Source organism: Pelobates fuscus, chromosome 4 (assembly GCF_036172605.1).
Source record: "Pelobates fuscus isolate aPelFus1 chromosome 4, aPelFus1.pri, whole genome shotgun sequence".
NCBI lineage: Eukaryota > Metazoa > Chordata > Amphibia > Anura > Pelobatidae > Pelobates > Pelobates fuscus.
This window is the reverse complement of record NC_086320.1, coordinates 163,193,742-163,214,967: the sequence shown is the minus strand read 5'-3', so window position 1 is coordinate 163,214,967 and position 21,226 is coordinate 163,193,742. Positions and strand designations below refer to the sequence as shown.

Sequence of the window (21,226 nt, the reverse complement as noted above, 5' to 3'; positions counted from 1 at the left end):
GGAGGGGGGACAGGGTCCAGGGGGCCCAAAGCAAATGCTTTGCCCAGAGTCCAGTCACTATTAAAGACGGCCCTGCTTATACGCACAAATACAACGATACAAAGCAATTACAGTAAAAATAACACAAGCAGAATACGGCCACATACACCCCTCGATTAAAAAAAAAAAAAAATAGGACCGGCACGCTACGGGACATCACAATCCTGTATCGGCACAGTGCTGCTAAAAGGTTGCCTACCCCTGTTCTAGAGTGTACACAAAATGGAAAAATATTCTTAGCCTGCAGAGTGACCAAATTACTTTGTGCAGAGCAATGCATTTTATTTGCTTTGTAGTTCTGATAAGCAGGGAGTCAGTTACTTATCTCATAGAGCAGACTGAGAGAAGACCTTCTCATTATTAGCACTGTGGGAGTATCTTGACTGACACACGTGGTACTAAGATCATGTGACCACTCCTCTCTTCCTCTTCCAGGTTCTTAGCTTCTAGCATTGAGGTCATTGCTTTTACTGCAGAGATACACTGTGATCATTTTACAGGTGAGTGTAATTATATCATATGCCTCTGCCAGCTCCTTGCATGTTCTGTGTAATGATTGCAGGTTATTAGACTGTCCATATATTTATTCATATTTGCGAGATCTGCATGAGATTTACATTAAATGTATCACTGTATTCCTGTGCAGCCCAAGTTTGGTGAATTGTGAATAGAATGCTCGTTGCCTGCTGAGAGATGATAGTTTGGGTGGTGGGTCAGTGAGTTTGTATCTGTAGAAGGCTGTTCTGTAAGATAAGGTTCCAAGCAGTAAGAATATGCCCAGTGTAGGGCTGCCAGACCCACCCCACATTACTGGACACATCCATCCATGCTGATGGCAACATATGGAAAATGTTGGCTTTGACAACATATCATTCACATGATATTGCAGGAGGAAAATAATTCAATTATTTATATAACAACAACATTGTCTGCAGTGCTTTGCAGTTATACAGTGGGAATAGTTAACAGTAAGTAACTGACATACACAGATAATGTTGGCAGACAAGGCCCTGTTCAAAATGTGTTTTACAATATAGAGCTCAGGGTAGTTTCTTTGGGATTCCTCCTGGATTGATAAATTATTTATTATTACGATTATTGTTGGCATTTATGTAGCGCCAACATATACTGCAGCACTCTGCAATTACAGAATGGATATATTTAGCAGTAAGTAAGGCCCTGCTCAAACAAGTTTACACTCTGTGAAGATTTGAGGCAGTCAGATATGATGCATCCCTTATTTTTAAAATTAAGTTTCCAAATTTGAATGTGCATTAGATTTGATAGCACATTACATTCAGGGCAAAAATTTTAATTTTCAGGCAAATTCACACAGGTGAATTAAAACTGGTGAATTCACACAGGCAAAATGTATCCCTGAAACTGAGCTTAAGAAATAATAGACTTAAAGGGAAACTCCAGGCACCCAGACCACTTCTGCCCATTGGAGTTGTCTGGGTGCCAACTCCCATCACCCTTAACCCAGTAGTGTAACTAATGCAGTTTTTATAAATAATTACCTTGCAGGGTTAAGTCCTCCTCTAGTGGTTATCTATCAGACAGTCACAAGAGGGACTTCCGGGTTCTTAAAACACAAAAAGTGTTTTAAACGACGCTAGACGTCCTCACGCTATGCATGAGGACCTTCAGTGTCGCCGGAATCCCCATAGGAAAGCATTGAATGCGCATTAGGTCTCTGCATTCTTATGGGGAAATAGCTGACACTGGATGTCTTTCTGCAGAGTGTGAGGACATCCAGCATCCGTTAGCAGCCAGGAAGCTCCTCCAGTCTGCTAGACAGCCACAGACTTAGTGCTGCAATGTAAACATTGCACTATCTCTGGAACTGCAGTGTTTAACATTGCAGCACTAAGTGCAAAAGGGACACTGTACCCAGACCACTTCAATGAGCTAAAGAGGCGTGGGTGCCTATAGTGTCACTTTAAAGCAGCACTGAAACCATCTGGGCACTTTGCAGAATTCGCGAAGATCCCCGATGGTGACATCACCGTTGCGGGCAGGGGGAGGCAAGTAAAGGTAAGATTTGCTTACTTGGACCTGTCCCTTAGCGGATGCAGCCATCTTCCTCTGGGGAGTCTTCTTCAGAAGCGCCAGGAGCTGACACCACTGCTGTACTCTCGCACATGTGAGAAAGTACAGCATTGAGGTCTATGGAGGATCCCACAGGACCACGGAATCCTCCATAGAGCAAGTCAATTCCATGCAGCCTTCACTGGTGGGATTGAAACTTCTAGAAGTCTCAGGCGTAGGAAATCTATAGAGACAAACTAGCGCCTACTTTGTCTCTGTATATCTCTTTCAGTTGAATTCCAACACGGTCAATATGAGTATTTCATACAGATTCTATCTTTATGAAATTATATTTTTTTTAAGGGTGGGGTGACAGTGCAGCTTTAATGATCTTGAAATTCCTATCACTTTACATTTATTTGGAAGTTTTGCTGCTCAATGGATATTTGTTATTTATTTTATTATATTAACTTTGTATTCATTCTCCTGTTTAGAATGCCTGTCGACTGGTTTGGATTTAGCTATGCAGCACTGGTAGCTTCTGGAGGAGTGATTGGCTATGTTAAAGCAGGTATGAAAGAGTTTTCATTTATTTTTTCCTGCATCCACTCCCCACGTGTGTATATACAGGGTTATTTTCAAAATTGGGAATTGATGGGATTGACTAAGGAGCTTCATATTTTAGGCTATAATTGGAAACATTCCCCAATTTGGCTTGTTTTCCAGCCTTACTATTTCAGTCTAAATGTGGGAACTCTCTGCCAGTACGTACATCTATACTGCTTTATTGGGCATGTGGAGTGATTGGCGTTCCGTTACTGGACTTTAGTGGACAGAATGTTGGCCAAATGCAACTTTATTTAATTAAATTCCCATTGCATTGTGATCAGGAAATTAATAAATCCAAAAGAAAACTAGATTAAATATTTTCACTGAGCATTACGTATGACAGTATCTGCATCATCTTAAAGACCTGTAACCAAGTATATCTGTTGTACAGTATTGAGCTGTTTTGAGCAGTTTGACATATACTTCACGATGGAATATAATCTAGTTCTACTAAATCACTATGGCACATTTAAGTTTTGAGATGTCAGAAGAAATGAAAACTGCCATAATTTTTATTTAACAGAATGTTAAGACGTCATTACGTTCTAACTATACCTATAAGCATTAACACCATTAGATTATATTGACATATGCTAATGTTTTGGTATGACCATGGTTAAAACTCTTCTCACAACAGGGAGTCCCAATCATCAATCGATACCTTGGGCTCCCCTCTGTGAGCTGGGGTAATTTTTTAGTGGCCCCAGACTGACATGTATGCTGTATGCAGGGCTGAAGATCAGCTCTGCATACAGCCCTTTAAATATATTCAGAACACCATGGCTGAGAGATAGTCAATCTCAGCCACTGTGATTCTAAGGCTGCAGAAGGTATTGGTTATTCCTGCATGTCCCCCTGTACAGCTGCCCAACACCGATCACCGTGTAATCTGACTGGGAAAGCATGCAGTAATGCTTTAATCACTATTACAGGAAGATGGGCTTTGCAAGGCATTAGGCAAAACTTGAATAGCTTTGTGTGTATTATTTTGATATGCATCCATATAAATACATAGTTTATGGTGTTTTTTTGTTTTTAAGACCACTGTTTGTGCTGCCTATTGAAAAACTAAGAACTCCAAATACGAACAGTAACATAGTTGCAGCTCTGATTTACAGTTGCATTCATGTCTCATCTTTTACTTTTTCATTTCAGGCAGTGTCCCGTCTCTTGCAGCCGGCCTTCTTTTTGGGAGCTTAGCTGGGCTAGGTGCCTATCAAATGTCCCATGACTCCAAGAACATACTGCTATCACTGAGTGAGTAATTGGTTTGTGTTCATTTTTAGTGTTGGATTACCATTATTTACTTGCACTGGTATATGTTTTTACAAGATGACACACACACAAGACTTAGTGTGTGTTTTTGTTTTGTTTTTCCTGACCGTTGCAGGAGATGAATCAATTGAGAGCCATTAACAGTTTAATTGATATGCTTTTGTGAAGAAGTATGTTTGTAATGATTTTTTTCAAGTGGAGACTGGGTAAGCGTTTAATGGAGAAGGGAAGGGAGTTCCGCAGGAACAGTGCAGCCCTAGAGAAGTCTTGAAGGCGAGCATCAGGGACGGCTTTAGGGGTGTGCGAGCTGTGCGGCCGCACAGGGCGCCATGGAGCAGGGGGCACCCTGAGGCCGCATAGCTCACACGGCTGGGGCGTATTAGCCGCGAGGAAAACAAGGCATTTGCCTTGGGCGGCATTTTCCAGGGGGCGGCAAAAAAAGCCGCCCCCAAATGCCCAAGGCAAATGTTTTGTTAGCCTTGCGGCTAACAGACATGCTGGGCGGTCGGGCGGCACTTGCTGGTGGGCGGCTGGCGAGGGAGCACTTCCTCTGAGCTGTCTGCTCAGCTCCCTCGTGCGCCGCAGAGTGAGGCTGGGAGCCGGAATATGATGTCATATTCCGGCTCCCAGCCTCACTCTGAGGCGCGCGAGGGAGCTGAGCAGAGTGCTCAGAGGAAGTGCTCCCTCGCCAGCCGCCCGCCAGCCAGTGCCACTCGCCCAGCAGCCACTGGACCACCAGGGAGGAAGAGACACCCCCCCAGCATTCCCAAAGGTAAGGAGGCTGGGGGGGGGGGTAGGTGTCTAAATGAATGTAAAAAAATGTGTTAATGTGGGTGAGTGTGTCTGTTAGTCTGTGTCTGTTAGTCTGTGTCTGTTAGTCTGTGTCTGTTAGTCTGTGTCTGTTAGTCTGTGTCTGTTAGTCTGTGTCTGTTAGTCTGTGTCTGTTAGTCTGTGTCTGTTAGTCTGTGTCTGTTAGTGTGTTTGCCTGTGTGTGTGACTGTTTGCCTATGTGTGTGAGACTGTTTGCCTGTGTGTGTGACTGTCTGTGTGTGGCTGACTGTTTGTCTGTGTGTGTGTGTGGCTGTTTGCCTCTGTGTGTGTGGCTGTCTGCCTGTGTGTGTGTGACTGGCTGTCTGCCTGTGTTTGTGTGTGACTGGCTATGTGTGACTGTCTGGGCAGACTAGATGGGCCGAATGGTTCTTATCTGCCGTCACATTCTATGTGTGTGTGTGTGTGTGTGTGTGTGGGAAGGGGGAAGGAGTGGGGGAGGGGGGACAGGAAGGTGGGGCTCTGTGAAGATTTTTCGCATAGGGCGCCCAAATGCCGGCCCTGGCGAGCATCAAAGGTGTATTAGTGAGGATATGTAGGTGGGAGCAGCATTATGTGGAGATTTAAAAGCAAGAGCCAAAATTTGACATTGAGCCCCATATCTTACTGTAATAAATGTGAATAGTAGCAAACACTGTAGGAAAAATACAGCACGTTGGCTGCACATCTCTGACATGCTACCAGCCAAAGGCAGTCTATTTTCTCTGATGACCTTCACCTCTTTCCTCATGAGGCAGCTGCCACTGCCCTGATTTGTACTTCACTGCCACTGGATCAGGTTTGTTTTTTACGAATGGAGCAAAACCATTTACAACTTTTTTTTATTTATTTTTTTGGTAAATGAGCAGTGGAGCATTTATGAAATAACAATTTCCTGGTTATTCATTAAAGTGAGAATTCAAAGTGAATTTCAAATTTTATTCTAATATATCCAAAGTGGAAATGTTCTCTGTGAGGTATGTTTTCAGATTTGCTAGTTTGGCCTAAAATTTCAAATTCACTTAGAATTCTCCCTTTAGTGAATAGCATTGTTTCATGTGTTCATTAACAGCATTCCATTTACTTATTTATATTAATGTTATACAGACTGTTGTTTCCAGTGTAGATCACATTTTGCTTACATCTAAGGGAAGGCCTCGGCCTAGCTGCTTTTATGGGTATCCTCATTCTTCAATATATTTTTAAGAAAAGGGAGTTTGATGCAATAGATCTATTTACTGAAGAAACTCTATAGTCACCCAGACCACTTTATCTCAATAAAGTGGTCTTGGTGCAGTTTTTTTTGTGTGTGTAGAAATTGCAGTGTTTACATTGTAGAGTTAAAATCACCTCCGGAAGACACCTGCTAGAGACGTTTCCGCCTGCAGTCAGATTAAAACTCGGACTGGGAACCAAATGCTGGTGACTGCAGTATTTGATTGGAGTTGTGTGATGTAATTCCAGTAAAATACAAGTTTAGCAGGCTAAGATTGCCACAAGGCATATGTATGTATATGTGTTTGTAGTATCAGTTGGTTAATTACACGTAGCTAAGATACTGTCATCACTGTACTGACCAGGTGCAGGAATGTAAGAACTGGAATTACGCGTCCCTCTCCTTTGTATCAGATGAGCCACGTGGTTAGACCGGATGGATGAGTTTAGACTCTATTCATTAAATAGGTTAAGGGTATGTGTGGGTGTAGTTAATTGTGGGAGGAGCTACAGTGCTATATAAGGAATGTACTCTATGTATTCAGTACTCAGACTTTGCTGTATTTTGGTGACGCTAGTCCCTCTGAGTCCCGATCGGTGATCCAATAAAGAATCTCTTCCTTCCTGAAGAAACCTGTGTCCATCTCTCTGTGCTTGGCTTCCGTCAGTTTCTCCGGTATCATTTGGTGCATTGGCCGGGAAGCTCATCGTTCAACGGTAGCTGAGAGGCAGAGGCGTGAGACGGTCTATCTTTGCCCACGTTCTCTACGGCTGCACCCCTGAACTTCTGCGTGGACCTCCCTTCGTCTCGGCGCCACTGGTCTGTTGTCCAGGAGATCATCGGCCTCTACGTGAGAAGTGCTGGGGTGTCCCCGTCGATGAGTGTGAACTCAGGTTCAGGAACGAGGAGGTAAGATAACTGCTGTTTTAGACGGCAGGACCCGCTAGGGGTATACCGATTGTGCGGTAGGCCCAAAGGGGTTTTTGAATCTGTATCTGCCCCCTCTGTCGGAGGGAAGGAGCGAAGGCGCACCGCTCGATCGAACGCTCTTTAGTCAGACCGTTTGATTTGGTTAGTCAGGCGGGGTCCTGGTGTAAGATAGCCCTAGCCGGACACCGGTGTCTTGTCTAGACTAGCGTTCTAGGGTGTATATTACGTTCGCTAGGTCGGAGGGACCGGGAGACTAAGCGGCGCCTGTGTAAATTCGGTTCGCTAGTTCTCATCCTATCTGGGCTAAGTGGGAAGGCGTGTAAATTTGGAACCCACTAGACTTTTGATAGTACGACTAAGAGGCGCCTGTGTAAATTCGGATCTCTAGCTCGTTGTATAGTGCGACTAAGAGGCGCCTGTGTAAATTCGGTTCTCTAGCTCGCTATGTATATGTGGTGATTGGGCAGTGTGGCTAACCAAAACGGGTGTATATAGTTTTAGGTAGTCCATTCAAGGTACTGGCCAATAGTTTAGTTGGGAATTGTAAATGTGTTAATGATTGTTTAGTAAAGTGTATATCTTGTTAGATAGCGCGAGCTCAGCCGTCTAGCGAGAGTGTTAATAGTGTGTTGCTGTATTATAGTGCACGGTACCATAACCCTGTATATTTACTGACACTGTATAATAAGTACTAATCATTGTCGTCCATTGCATGTTTAACACCATAACCACTAATAATTGTATTGTGACCTTAACTTGTGCTTTGACCTATGCTAACCGTACTGTAACCGCTATTTGTAAAAGACGATGTTACTGGGGTGTGTTATAGACGGGTAATTCGTATATAGAGAATTATAGCGTGGGTGACTGTGTAGTTACGCCAAAGGGCATAATATTGATTATATAGTGACTGGTGTAGCAGCTGTGTGTGTACGGGAATTCCCTGAGTGTTTATTGTTATTGTGTACGTTTCACTTGGTAACCGTACCACGTGGTGCTGTTGCCAGAGGAAACGGGTGTGACTGTTGAATAGTACGCGTGTATAGTAATCGTTGTCGACGACGTTCCACTGTTAAATATGGGTGCGTCGCAGTCAACGATTCCGGATCCCTTAGGATGTATGGTTAAGAATTTTAAAAAGGGATTCAAAATTTGTGATTTTGGGGTAAAGATGTCTCCTGTACGTTTGGTCACTTTGTGCACTAGGGAGTGGCCTACTTTGGTTGCGGCATGGCCGCCACGTGGCAGTTTGGATCCAACTCTGGTACAGCGCTTACACGTGGCTGTATCAGGTAGGCCTGAACTTTACGGCCAGTTTCCTTATATTGACTGTTGGAGACAGGCCGTAAATGACTCGCCAAAATGGCTCCAGACATGCCACGAGGAGCAGTGTCGCCTCATGGTAGCTAGGACTTGTTCGTCCACTAGGACTGGTGTTAGGCCCATTTTGGACACGCCCCCTGAGTCCGAGATTCCTTTGCCGCCCCCTTACTTTCCGTTAAGAAGAAGTGACGCAAACGCAGGAAGCCCTGCACCCCTCCCCTCATTACCCTCATCCACTTCCGCTTCCTCCTCCAGTGCAGGATCCACCCCCCCTCGTACTAAATCCCCCCTTCCGGAACCAGATAGACCAACCTCCATTAAAAATGAATATCCTGATTTGGCGCCACTTCAGACTTCCGGTCAAGCTTCATCTAGCTCGGCCCGAAGTGTTCTATTCACTACCTTTTCCCAAAACCAACCTCCCACATCCCCATACCCTATATCTCCCCGACCGGAACCCATGACTGACGCTTCTCTACGTAGCCCCATCCAAACCCGACAGTTGACCGGTGCCCAACAATTGAGACACTATCAGATGCCTCTTCGTCTGAATCCCGGGTCAGCCTATATTAATGCCGCAGGTCAAATGGCACAAGCTGACCCTGTCTTCGTATATGTTCCCTTCACTACAACCGATCTTTTAAACTGGAAGACCCATAATTCCTCGTATACTGAGAAACCACAAGCCATGACTGATCTGTTCACCTCAATAGTACAGACACATAATCCGACATGGGCTGATTGCCAGCAGTTATTAATGACTTTATTTAACAATGAGGAAAGGACAAGAATAAATCAAGCAGCCATTAAAGCATTAGAGGATAGAGCCCGTGCTTTGAACCAAGCTAACCCAGCAGCATGGGCCGCAACACATTATCCCAACACTGATCCCGATTGGAACGTAAATGGTGCTGATATGGTTCAACTCAGAGCCTATAGAGACGCTATAATTGCTGGCATGAAAGCCGGAGGAAAGAAAGCCATTAACATGTCGAAGACAGTTGAGGTGATCCAGAAAAGCGATGAAGCGCCCAGTGTCTTTTATGACCGATTATTGGAGGCGTACCGCTTGTACACCCCCTTTAATCCGGAAGACGCAGACAATTCCCGAATGGTTAACTCCGCCTTTGTCAGCCAAGCTTACGGAGATATTAAGCGCAAGCTACAAAAGTTAGAAGGGTTTGCAGGTATGTCAATCTCCCAACTAATGGAGGTAGCTAATAAGGTCTATATGAATAGGGAAACAGAAAGCAAGAAAGAGGAGGAGCGCAAGATGCGTAAAAAGGCTGATATGCTAGCGGTAGCGATCGCAGGCGTAGATAAACGGGGCCCAGATAGAGGCAATAATAGATGGAGTAGGGAGCCTTTGAGTAGGGATCAGTGTGCGTATTGCAAGGAAGAAGGGCATTGGAGGAACGAATGTCCGCAAAGAGAGCAGTACGAGAGAGACCAACCCAGGGCAGGCTACGGAAACTTTAGAGGCAGAGCGAGAGGTAGAGGAGGTCCCGGAGGGAGTAATGGTTATAGAGGGAGTAATGGGAACAGAGGAAGTGTTAGGGAAGACAGGTATATTCCAGCAGCGCAAAGGTCTCGCGATAGAGAAGGTAGGGACTTTGTAGGATTGGCTGACACGGTCATGGAGGACTATTGATACCGACCGGGCTCCATCCCCCTTGGTCGAGCGGAGCCTATGGTCGATGTATCAATAGGGGGGAAAAGGAGTGCGTTCATGATCGACACTGGTGCTGAACATTCAGTGGTGACTAATCTAGTTGCTCCTCCATCTGGAAGGACTATTACTGTGATAGGAGCAACTGGAAGAAGTGCTGAAAGACCGGTTCTTAAAAGTCGACTCTGTACATTGGGAGGCCACGTAGTAAAACACCAATTCCTTTATATGCCTGAATGTCCAGTCCAATTGCTGGGACGTGATATGCTATCCAAATTACAAGCGCAGATTACGTTCCTACCAGATGGAACAACATCTTTAAAGTTTAATGGACCTTCAGGTATTATGACTTTATCCGTACCAAAGGAAGAAGAGTGGCGACTTTATACAGTGTTGACTAGCCAAAACCCTAGGAGTGATGAGACATTGTTTAACATACCAGGAGTTTGGGCAGAGAACAACCCACCAGGACTGGCCCGCAATATTCCACCAATAAAAATTGAACTGAAACATGGGGTTTATCCAGTGAGCCTAAGACAATATCACATTCCGCAGAAGGCTAAGAAGAACATCCAATCCTATCTGGATAAGTTCATACGGTATGGTATCCTAAAATTCTGTACTTCCCCCTGGAACACCCCATTGCTGCCTGTTCAAAAGCCCGGCACAGATGAGTATCGACCTGTGCAGGACTTAAGAGCAGTCAATGATGTGGTTGTTAGCATACATCCAGTTGTACCCAATCCATATAACCTGCTTGCTTTAATTCCGGGCGGGGCTACTTACTTCACAGTTTTAGACCTCAAAGATGCCTTCTTTTGCCTCCGAATTGCCGCAGAAAGTCAATGTATTTTCGCTTTCCAATGGGAGAACGCTGTAACGGGCTCAAAACGCCAAATGACTTGGACAAGACTGCCCCAAGGGTTTAAAAATTCACCTACCCTATTTGGTTCAGCCCTAAGTCAAGATCTATTGGATTTCGAGTCCATCCCAGGAGAGTGTGTATTGTTACAATATGTAGATGACTTGTTGATAGCAGCAGTTACAAAAGAAATCTGTCAGCAAGCAACGCACGATCTACTACACATTCTCTGGAAGGCAGGATACAAGGTGTCTAGAAAGAAGGCTCAGTTGTGTTTGCCAACTGTCAAGTATCTAGGATTCCATATCTCTGAAGGTCAAAGAATTATGGGGCCAGAGAGAAAAGAGGCTGTCTGCCAAATACCAATACCCAAGAATAGAAGACAAGTGCGAGAATTCTTGGGGGCAGCAGGCTTCTGTAGGATATGGATTCCCAGCTATGCGATACTGGCAAAACCTCTGTACGCAGCTATCAAAGGTACAGAGCACGACCCCTTCCTATGGACCCAAGAACAGCAAACGGCATTTGAAGATGTGAAGAAGGCTTTGATGAGTGCCCCAGCATTAGGTCTACCTGATCACACACGACCATTCTACCTGTATGTACACGAGCAAAGAAGAATGGCTGTGGGAGTATTGACACAGTACTTGGGATCATGGCAAAGACCTGTTGCCTACATGTCTAAACAATTGGATGCAGTGGCCAGCGGACTTCCACCTTGTCTAAGAGCCGTAGCTGCAGCCGCCCTGCTAGTAGCTGAAGCCGATAAACTCACTCTGGGTCAAGAACTTTATGTACGAGTCCCACATGCAGTACAGACGTTGTTGGATTACAAAGGAAATCATTGGTTTAGTAATAGCCGTATGACCAAGTATCAAGCAATGTTGTGTGAAAACCCAAGAGTGCATTTAGAGACTGTAAACACCTTAAATCCAGCTACCCTTTTGCCACAACCTACTGAAAGTCAACATGATTGTTTGGAAGTAATGGATGAAGTATTCTCAAGTAGACCAGATCTTCGTGATTTTCCCATCCAGAACCCCGATGTTCAATATTACACCGACGGCAGTAGTTATGTGAAAGAAGGGATCCGCTATGCAGGATATGCAGTAACAACAATAGACAAGGTGATAGAAGCTCGGCCACTGGCGAAAGGAACATCAGCACAAAAGGCAGAATTAATAGCACTAACACGAGCGTTACAATTGGCTGAAGGTTTAAGAGTAAATATCTATACGGACTCTAAGTATGCGTTTTTAACCACTCATGCCCACGGAGCTTTGTATAAAGAAAGAGGACTACTGAATTCAGAAGGCAAAGAAATCAAGTACGCAGCTGAAATCCTACAACTATTGGAAGCAGTGTGGGAGCCGAAAGAAGTCGGTATCATACATTGTCGAGCACATCTGAGAGGTGATGGTGATGTAACCAAGGGAAATCGGATGGCAGATAGTGCAGCTAAGCGTGCTGCTGAATCAGGAAGACAGGAGTATGTAGGGCATATAGCTGCTCTTATACCAACTCCACTGTCCCAATGGACTCCAGTTTATACAGCTCAAGAAGAGGAGTGGTTAAAGACTGAACCGGGAAAGTATCTGGAGAACAAGTGGTATCAGCTAGAAGATGGAAGAATAGTTATACCAGCATCGCTAGCGGTAGAAATTGTCCAAAATTATCACAACGGGACACATTCTGGGAGAGACAGTACTGAAGAATCTCTTAGAAAACATTTCTACATACCAAGATTGTCCAACTTGACTCAGGCCATTGTACGCAGATGTGTAACGTGTGCTAAGAATAATGCAAGACAAGGACCAGTAAAGCCACCAGGAGTTCAGTTTATGGGGGGACTCCCCATGTCCGATCTACAAATAGACTTTACAGTGATGCCTAAATCGGGTGGACATCGTTACCTGCTGGTAATTGTGTGCACCTATTCAGGCTGGGTAGAAGCATGTCCTACTCGTACAGAGAAAGCAGGAGAAGTTGTGAGATTCCTGCTACGAGAAATAATACCCCGATATGGACTACCCTGTTCTATAGGATCGGACAATGGTCCAGCTTTTGTTCACCAGTGCCTACAACAACTGACTCATATGCTTGGTATAAAGTGGAGGCTTCATACTGCATATAGACCCCAGAGTTCTGGTAAGGTAGAGAGAATGAATAGAACTATAAAGAACCAGTTGGCTAAAATGTGTCAGGAAACCCAACTTAAGTGGAACGTTCTCTTACCTATAGCCTTATTGCGAATCCGCAGTACCCCTACCAGAAGGATGGGCCTCTCTCCTTTTGAAATCATGTATGGGCGACCACCTCCCGTACTTGGTAACTTAAGGGGGGACTTGAGTCAGTTGGGAGAAGGAATTACCCGGCAGCAGGTTGTAGAGTTGGGTAAGACTATGGAGGAGGTACAGAAATGGGTACAAGATAGATTACCTGTGAATATTTATCCCCCTGTTCATAGTTATCATCCAGGAGATCAAGTGTGGATTAAAGAGTGGAATAATGTACCGTTAGGGCCCAAGTGGAGAGGTCCTTATGTTGTTCTTTTGTCTACCCCTACAGCAATAAAAGTAGCAGAAGTGACTCCGTGGATACATCACTCCAGGGTTAAACCAGCAGCAGTCGATTCTTGGCAAGTTACAGCAGATCCAGAGAATCCCTGCAAGATCCGGTTGAAACGCACTACTCAGTCGGAGTAACGAGGAATTATTGTGGATTACAAATTTTATTGTTACAGGTGTGAGTGAGAAGGCCATAATAAAGCCTGTCCGCTTACCATCACATAGTGTATAAGCCAGGAAAGTCTCGAAGGGACACCTGTGAAGACGAGCAGAACTCCATTCCCTGCAGCCCTCACATCCTGGAAGCTGAGGTTCCATCGCACGGACGAAGACTGAGGATGACGGCGAAAGATGTGCTTTTGATAGTGTTTATTTATATGTGTTTTTATATTCAGGAAGGTAGAGGTACCGACACTCCTAGCTGTGAGGTATGCATTAAGACTACGAGAACAGGTAACCATATTTCCCAAACCCTAATTTGGCATTCACAATACGAGTGTAAAGGAGATGTATCGAGATGTAGATACTTAAATATAGATTATAGTGTGTGCCATTTAGGAGTAGGAGAACCTAAGTGCTTCAGTCCGGAGTATCAACCTCGTACAATTTGGTTGACTCTCAGGAATGGAGATCCTCAGGGGACCCTAATTAATAAAACGGTGTTAGAATCCGTACATTCTTCGGGTGTTCTGCTATTTGATGCGTGTAAAGCGATATCGAGTGGTAGAAAGCCGTGGAATGTATGTGGGGATCTTAGATGGGAGAGGACGTATGGGTCTAACGATAAATATATTTGTCCCAGTAGCAAAAATAAATATGTGAGTCCTAGATGCCCAAATAAAGACTATAACTTTTGTCCATATTGGTCTTGTGTGGGGTGGGCAACTTGGGGACAGACAGTAGACAAAGACATGATTGTTACTAAGTTGCCTACCAATCCATACTGTAAGTCTATGGAATGCAATCCAGTCCATATTCTTATAAATAACCCCGACAAGTTCTTAGATAAATATGGTAATTTATTTGTGTTTCAAATATACGGGACGGGTTTAGACCCTGGGACAATATTATTTATAGGGATAGAGACTGATACGGTATCCTCCCAGACTCATCAAGTATACCATTCCTTTTACGAAGAGATGAGTATAGATAATAAGATCCCCCATAATGCTAAAAACCTGTTCATTGATCTAGCTGAAAGTATTGCCGGTAGTCTTAATGTTACCAACTGCTATGTGTGTGGAGGTACTAACATGGGAGACCAATGGCCTTAGGAAGCAAAGGAGGTAATGTCCGGTTCTGAGGCAGTTCAACAATTAATATCTTCACAAGCCGATTATCATATGAGTGTTAGAGGTAAATCTGAGTGGAGATTAAAGACCTCCATCATAGGTTATGTTTGCATAGCAAGGAAAGGAATAATGTATAATACTTCTGTAGGAGAATTAACTTGTCTAGGGCAAAAAGCTTATGATGATGATACAAAGAATACAACTTGGTGGTCGGCTTCAAATGTCTCAGAACCATCTAACCCGTTTGCTAGATATGCCAATTTAAAGGACGTGTGGTTTGATCTATCCATCACATCTATTTGGAGAGCCCCAGCAAATTTGTACTGGATCTGTGGTAAGAAAGCCTATTCGGAGCTGCCACAGGACTGGGAAGGGGCATGTGTGTTGGGTATGCTCAAACCATCCTTCTTCTTGTTACCGATTGAAACAGGTGAGACTTTAGGTGTTAAAGTGTATGATGTGAATCATAGGAAGAAAAGGGGACCCATAGAGATAGGCGCCTGGGAAGATGATGAATGGCCTCCCCAGCGTATCATAGATTATTATGGGCCAGCCACGTGGGCTGAGGATGGTACCTTTGGTTATAGAACCCCTATTTATATGCTCAACCGTATTATAAGATTACAGGCGGTGGTTGAGATTATCACAAATGAGACATCACAAGCGCTCAATCTTCTAGCGAAGCATAACACCAGGATGAGGACCGCAGTCTACCAGAATAGATTAGCCTTGGATTACCTTTTGGCAGTAGAGGGAGGTGTATGTGGGAAGTTTAACCTAAGTAATTGCTGTCTTCAAATAGATGACGAAGGGCAAGCAATAGCTGAGCTTACTAGCCATATGGTTAAACTAGCGCATGTGCCTACTCAGGTATGGAAAGGGTATAATCCAAGTAGTTGGTTTGGTAGCTGGTATGAGTGGTTTGGAGGGCTTAAGGCAGTGGTAGGTGGAGTCCTACTGATTTTACTGTTGTGTCTACTCCTGCCGTGTCTTATACCCTTAGTAGTTAGGTCTGTGCAAAGCCTGATAGGAACTATAGCAGAGAGGAAGGCTGCTGCACAGATAATGGCGATATATAAGTATAAGGCTCTAGATCAGGGAGAACCAATGCAAGAAGATGAATGAGAAGATTCACATCATAAGATAAGTCTGGTTTGGTTCAAGGTAACTTGCGGTGTAAGCAAACCAAGGTTAAGTGATGCCTCAAGTAATTGTGAAATATCAGAGGCATCAAAGGGGGGAATGTGATGTAATTCCAGTAAAATACAAGTTTAGCAGGCTAAGATTGCCACAAGGCATATGTATGTATATGTGTTTGTAGTATCAGTTGGTTAATTACACGTAGCTAAGATACTGTCATCACTGTACTGACCAGGTGCAGGAATGTAAGAACTGGAATTACGCGTCCCTCTCCTTTGTATCAGATGAGCCACGTGGTTAGACCGGATGGATGAGTTTAGACTCTATTCATTAAATAGGTTAAGGGTATGTGTGGGTGTAGTTAATTGTGGGAGGAGCTACAGTGCTATATAAGGAATGTACTCTATGTATTCAGTACTCAGACTTTGCTGTATTTTGGTGACGCTAGTCCCTCTGAGTCCCGATCGGTGATCCAATAAAGAATCTCTTCCTTCCTGAAGAAACCTGTGTCCATCTCTCTGTGCTTGGCTTCCGTCAGTTTCTCCGGTATCATTTGCGCCGTGTCTTGCCACGCATGCGCTCTCCAATCCAGTGCCTATCTATGAGAAACATTGGATTAGAAGAGATCGGGGTGATGTTGGCATTGGAGGTTGGAGTGGAGAAGTCCTGGCAATGGAAACGGGCTGAATAATATTTATTTAAAAAACAAAATTAGGGCAAAGGTAGGATGGACAGAAGGGAACCTATAGTCTTGAAAGAGCGATAGAAATAGGTTCCCTTTTTAAGGCAAAAACAGAGCAAAGTGCTAAATAAGGAGTAACCACTATATAAACCAATAGAATGTATTTCACCATTTAGTGTTTTGCTCACGTAGCAGCACCTATTTTGCCTTGGTAAATCTCTCCATAAATATCCTCTTCTTGGTTTATAGTTGATTAAATAAAGCCTGTCATTTTCTTGACGATTTATAAAAGTGCCGATTTTCTATAGAAATTGGCACTTTTCTAATTGTGGACAGAAACACTTGACAGGGTGCCACAGAGCTAACAGAAGCGGCAAGCACGACCATGGCTCTATCACAGAGAATTCTTAATGAGAAGCCTCTGATTGGTCTATTTCCTGACAACGGAAACGGGGGTGGGCTTGCAAATTTCTTTTCCATATACGCCCAAAGAAAGATGTTTACTTTGGGGGTATATCTCCTAAATGATTAAGATTTAAATGGAGTGTTCCTTTGCTGCTCAGTACTGTTTATCTCCTCTTGTACTCATACCTTGCTAATGAACAGTTTATACGCCAGTACTAATGTCTTTCTTTCATTGCTGCACTTAGCAGCTTTTAACTCTTTCACCTATTAGTCCCTCTCTTTCTTGTTACGCGTCATCTATTCTGTCTACTTCACTGAACCTCTACCGCTTCCCCATTGTGTGTTAGATTTCCTCAGTAGGCATTGCTACTGCTTCATATTTGGCCTCTAGGGCAATGCCTCTCTCACTCCTTTAACCCCTTAAGAACACATGACATGAGTGACATGTCATGATTCCCTTTTATTCCAGAAGTTTGGTCCTTAAGGGGTTAAAGTCCATTCCTGTTTGTCCACATTAAATGACCTAATGTTATGTGCCTATTTCTAATGATCAATGTTATTGTACCCAGAGTTAATATCTCACCATGTGCTTGCTGTCTCATTTGCCCTATATCCGATTAGCTTATCATCATGTATTTTTGTATTCTCGTTTTTCGGGAACTTCATTTTCTAAATGGTGATCTCCTTACTAATCTTTCTTTTGTTATTTTTTTTTCTTTTCCATACTCTCCCACATATTTTATTGAAAATGTAATAAAAACATATCTACAAATAAATCCATATTTACTGATTCGCCAAAAATAAACTACTGACGGAGTGACATAACAGCTTTTGTTTTAGGTATTTTCTTTTCTTTTATTGTTTTTTTCCCACTCCTGTCTCTCCCTGCCGACCTCCATTGAACTGTGAAGGCCTTTTTGCAGCAATACAATATATAACCCATACTTATGGTCTCAGTGTGTTATTTAATTTAAAAGGCATTCATATTCAAGCATCACTTACCTCTTAGCCCAGATGAAATGTTGTGACATGACTTGCAGCAAGCAGTTCGTACAAGACTGCCTAGAAAGAACATTAAATTGAAGCGTTCCTATAAAGAGGAAGTGTCACAATACCTTCAAGCTGCTATGCAGGATAGATCCATAGGACAAGAAAGGATACTTTTTGAACATACAATGCATGGTGGATCAGTAGGTTCAGTTTAACAAGTCATGAAAATGTGGGTTTGTTTTATTTGTATTCTGCCTGCGCTGTTTGTTCAGCAAGATTATCTGTTATTTCAAGATAACACTGTTACGTTTCAAGGGTTCACAAACTCTCCCCATTGTTTCTTGGTGGCTTTATAAAAATCAATGTACAAAAAGGATCTCCTGTCAACAATTTGTATATTATATCAGAAGTGCCATATTGATTTAAAGGATTAAAAAGACTGACTAGACTATTCCTCTTTTGATTAATTGTGGGTGAATATGATCAATTACTATCCCACTGTAAAGCGCTGCTGAATTTGTTGGCGCTATATAAATAATAACATAATAATAATAATAATGAAATTTTTTTTTTTTTTTTTAGTTGCATCTGGTACTTTGGCTGGAGTTATGGGATTCCGATTTTACAACTCTGGAAAATTCATGCCTGCTGGATTGATTGCAGGTGCTAGGTATGTTAAACTTTCACTGCATTGTTGCATAAATGTATTTTATATTTCGACCATATATATATGTGTCTATTACATGCTTACATATTGCAGTACTTTAAGCACAGCAGTTTTATTTCTACCTCTGTACAGGTGTTAAGAACCAACATTATTTCTCCAGGTGAAGGGGATAACCACTTATGTTATAGTGCAAAGAACTCCTTATTGTCTAATATCATCCAACACTTTAGTGTTGCAACTAGGTACCCAGTCCTGCACCTGATGTCTTAGAAGAAGAAAAAAAAAAAAAGCATAGATTTCCCACTGACTTGACAAGGTCTTGCACAGTCCTTGGTAACTTATGGGCTCATTCATAGGTTTTTCATGAATTTTACAAGACCAGATGCTTGTGAGAACATGACTTCCATTCTAGGAATTTTGATATAACCTCTATAGTGGCTGTGTGACAGTACATGCAGCAAGGTCTTTCAGTAGAAATCCCACAAATGGGCTACCCCAGTGCACAGAACTCCCACTGGAAATGAGTGAAGACCATAAGCTGGTTGATACTTTGTTGTCTCTGCAGACCCTAACGATTTGAAGCAATCAATGGACATTCAGATATTTTTTCCATTATTATGCTTCTCATATATATTTGTTTTTGTATATTCTCTCCATTTTTTTGTTTTGTCATAATGATCTTCATAATATATTTTTAAAAAGGGGCGAATCACAAGTCATCGAGCTACATTGTGTAACTTTGCTATATTTTTACTAACAACTACAAATTGGGTAAGGAGCACAACCATAAATGTTTATATACAACAAAAATCTTTATTTAATGGGTACACACTAATGATATATCTCATTACATGAGAAACCAAGATATAAAGTCAGATCATGTTGTAAAGCAACAGCCAGAACAATTCTGGATATATATAAACGCCAAATGCGTAATGTGTGAAAAGCAAAAAATTTCAGTATCATGGGTAGTAAAAATATCAAGAGGCTCCCTTGATAAAGGCATTTTTGCCAAAACGTTGGGGGTGGTTTGGTGATTGACCCTGTCCCTGCTTCTCACTAGGTCTGGTATGCTTGTATTTTTTTCTATATGTATTTGTATTTGTGGGGTTGGATTGTATTGGTATCTCATTTTTACTACCCATAATACTGACATTTTTTGCTTTTGACACATTACGCATTTGGCGTATATATATATATATATATATATATATATATATATCCAGAATTGTTCTGGCTGTTGCTTTACAACATGATATGACTTTATATTTTGGTTTCTCATGTAATGAGATATATCATTAGTGTGTACCCATTGAATAAATAAAAATTTTTTTTTGTATATAAACATTTATGGTTGTGCTCCTTACCCAATTTGTAGTTGCATGTATTTGGGATTTTGGGGATAGAGCCTTATGTAAGTGAGCACCATGCATCCTACTATCATAGAGCTCAATTTGGGGCTAGCTTGTGTGTAACATTGGAGTGTGCCTACATTGTATCATTTGTTACTATATTTTTACTAACACACAGTATGTTTATTTTTTTTTTTTTTTTTTTTTAACTGTGCATTTGATTAAAAAAAACGTGGATTAGAAACACTTCACTGTAGTAAATGGTTTAGAATTCTTTAAAAATAGTGTACATTACATAGTCTACGTGTGTTTAATATTGTACTAATGCTACTTCTTAGAAAGTTGTTTAATAATGTCATTTTTTTTTTTTTAATTTCCATTTAATACAGTCTTCTAATGGTTGGCAGACTTGGACTCAAGATGTTGCAGAAACCTCATGATCCATAACGGGAGTTAAAAATTAATGTGTTTAATTATTCTTTAAATGTATGCCAATTACCTTTTTCTGAATAAACCCACCTATATTTTTTACAAACTAGTAACTTGTATGGTGTGATTTCTCTTGCATGTGTTACACAAACAGATCATCGTGTACACGATTTATTAGAAGGGAAAATAACAGCTGTTGCTTTTTGTTTAAACTTAAATAATCTGAACAATGACAACTAATATGCAAACTAAATGTGATAAAAGTAATATTGCATGACCTAGAATTAAATAAAATTGAACACCTTAGTTTGTTCACGTTTAAAGAATGAAAGGCACTGAAAGCATGCCAGGAGTGTTAAACTTACACACTATTAGATGCATGTATCCAGCCTATGGGTCATGAGTACAGAAGGAGCATGCCATTTGACTGCGTGCAGCCCAGCTACATGGATACCAGATAGGTGATTAGTAGATGGAACTATGGCTTTTCCATCTCCATGATACTTGGCAAGGAAGTGCAAACAATAAGAATGTCCCTGCTGCAAGGCTTTGCAGTGGATTGCCCCAAGTCATATCCCAGATGCATCCCTGCAGCGCTACTACAGAGCAAGGCAATGCTCGGTACTTATGCTTCCTCCACTTGGATGACAGACATTAAGCCTCCTTTTTATTCATATTATCCATGCCCCACTATTTGTACTTTTATGTAATATTCTGTCCTAAATGGAAAATTAGTCTGACATGTCTGCTGTATGATTTCATTCATTGATATTTTATAACTAGAATTAATGCAAACATTTGGTGGTTTCCGCCACACATGTGCCAAAAGAATTCATAAGGATGAGTGTCCTCTTTATGTCTTCCCATAATGTGTATATATTTCGCTGTCATGGACGTGACTAATCCTAGTAGACCTGGCTAATCGCCATGTTGGAAAAACG

The 21,226-nt window shown here is 42.2% G+C and overlaps 1 protein-coding gene across 2 annotated transcripts; it reads left to right on the top strand.

Moving 5' to 3' along the window:
- The first annotated feature begins 437 nt into the window (after positions 1–437).
- TMEM14C (transmembrane protein 14C) lies at positions 438–20,370 on the top strand. Of its 2 annotated transcripts, none has more exons than XM_063451738.1 (5): positions 438–539; positions 2,565–2,641; positions 3,835–3,936; positions 18,420–18,507; positions 20,246–20,370. In XM_063451738.1, the coding sequence occupies exons 2-5, from the start codon at positions 2,566–2,568 to the stop codon at positions 20,301–20,303; spliced, it is 324 nt and encodes a 107-aa protein (XP_063307808.1). In that variant the 5' UTR covers positions 438–539; position 2,565; the 3' UTR covers positions 20,304–20,370. The 2 variants fall into 2 exon arrangements, with proteins under 2 accessions (XP_063307808.1, XP_063307809.1); XM_063451739.1 differs by having other exon boundaries at positions 452–539; positions 2,553–2,641.
- Positions 20,371–21,226: the final 856 nt, after the last annotated feature.

What these genes read in the sequence shown, in the direction of transcription:
- TMEM14C (XM_063451738.1), top strand. Translation starts at nt 2,566, where the DNA reads ATGCCTGTCGACTGGTTTGGATTTAGCTATGCAGCACTGGTAGCTTCT. An exon ending in GATTGGCTATGTTAAAGCAG is followed by an intron (nt 2,642 to 3,834) that starts GTATGAAAGAGT and finishes TTTTCATTTCAG; the next exon opens with GCAGTGTCCCGTCTCTTGCA. An exon ending in GAACATACTGCTATCACTGA is followed by an intron (nt 3,937 to 18,419) that starts GTGAGTAATTGG and finishes TTTTTTTTTTAG; the next exon opens with TTGCATCTGGTACTTTGGCT.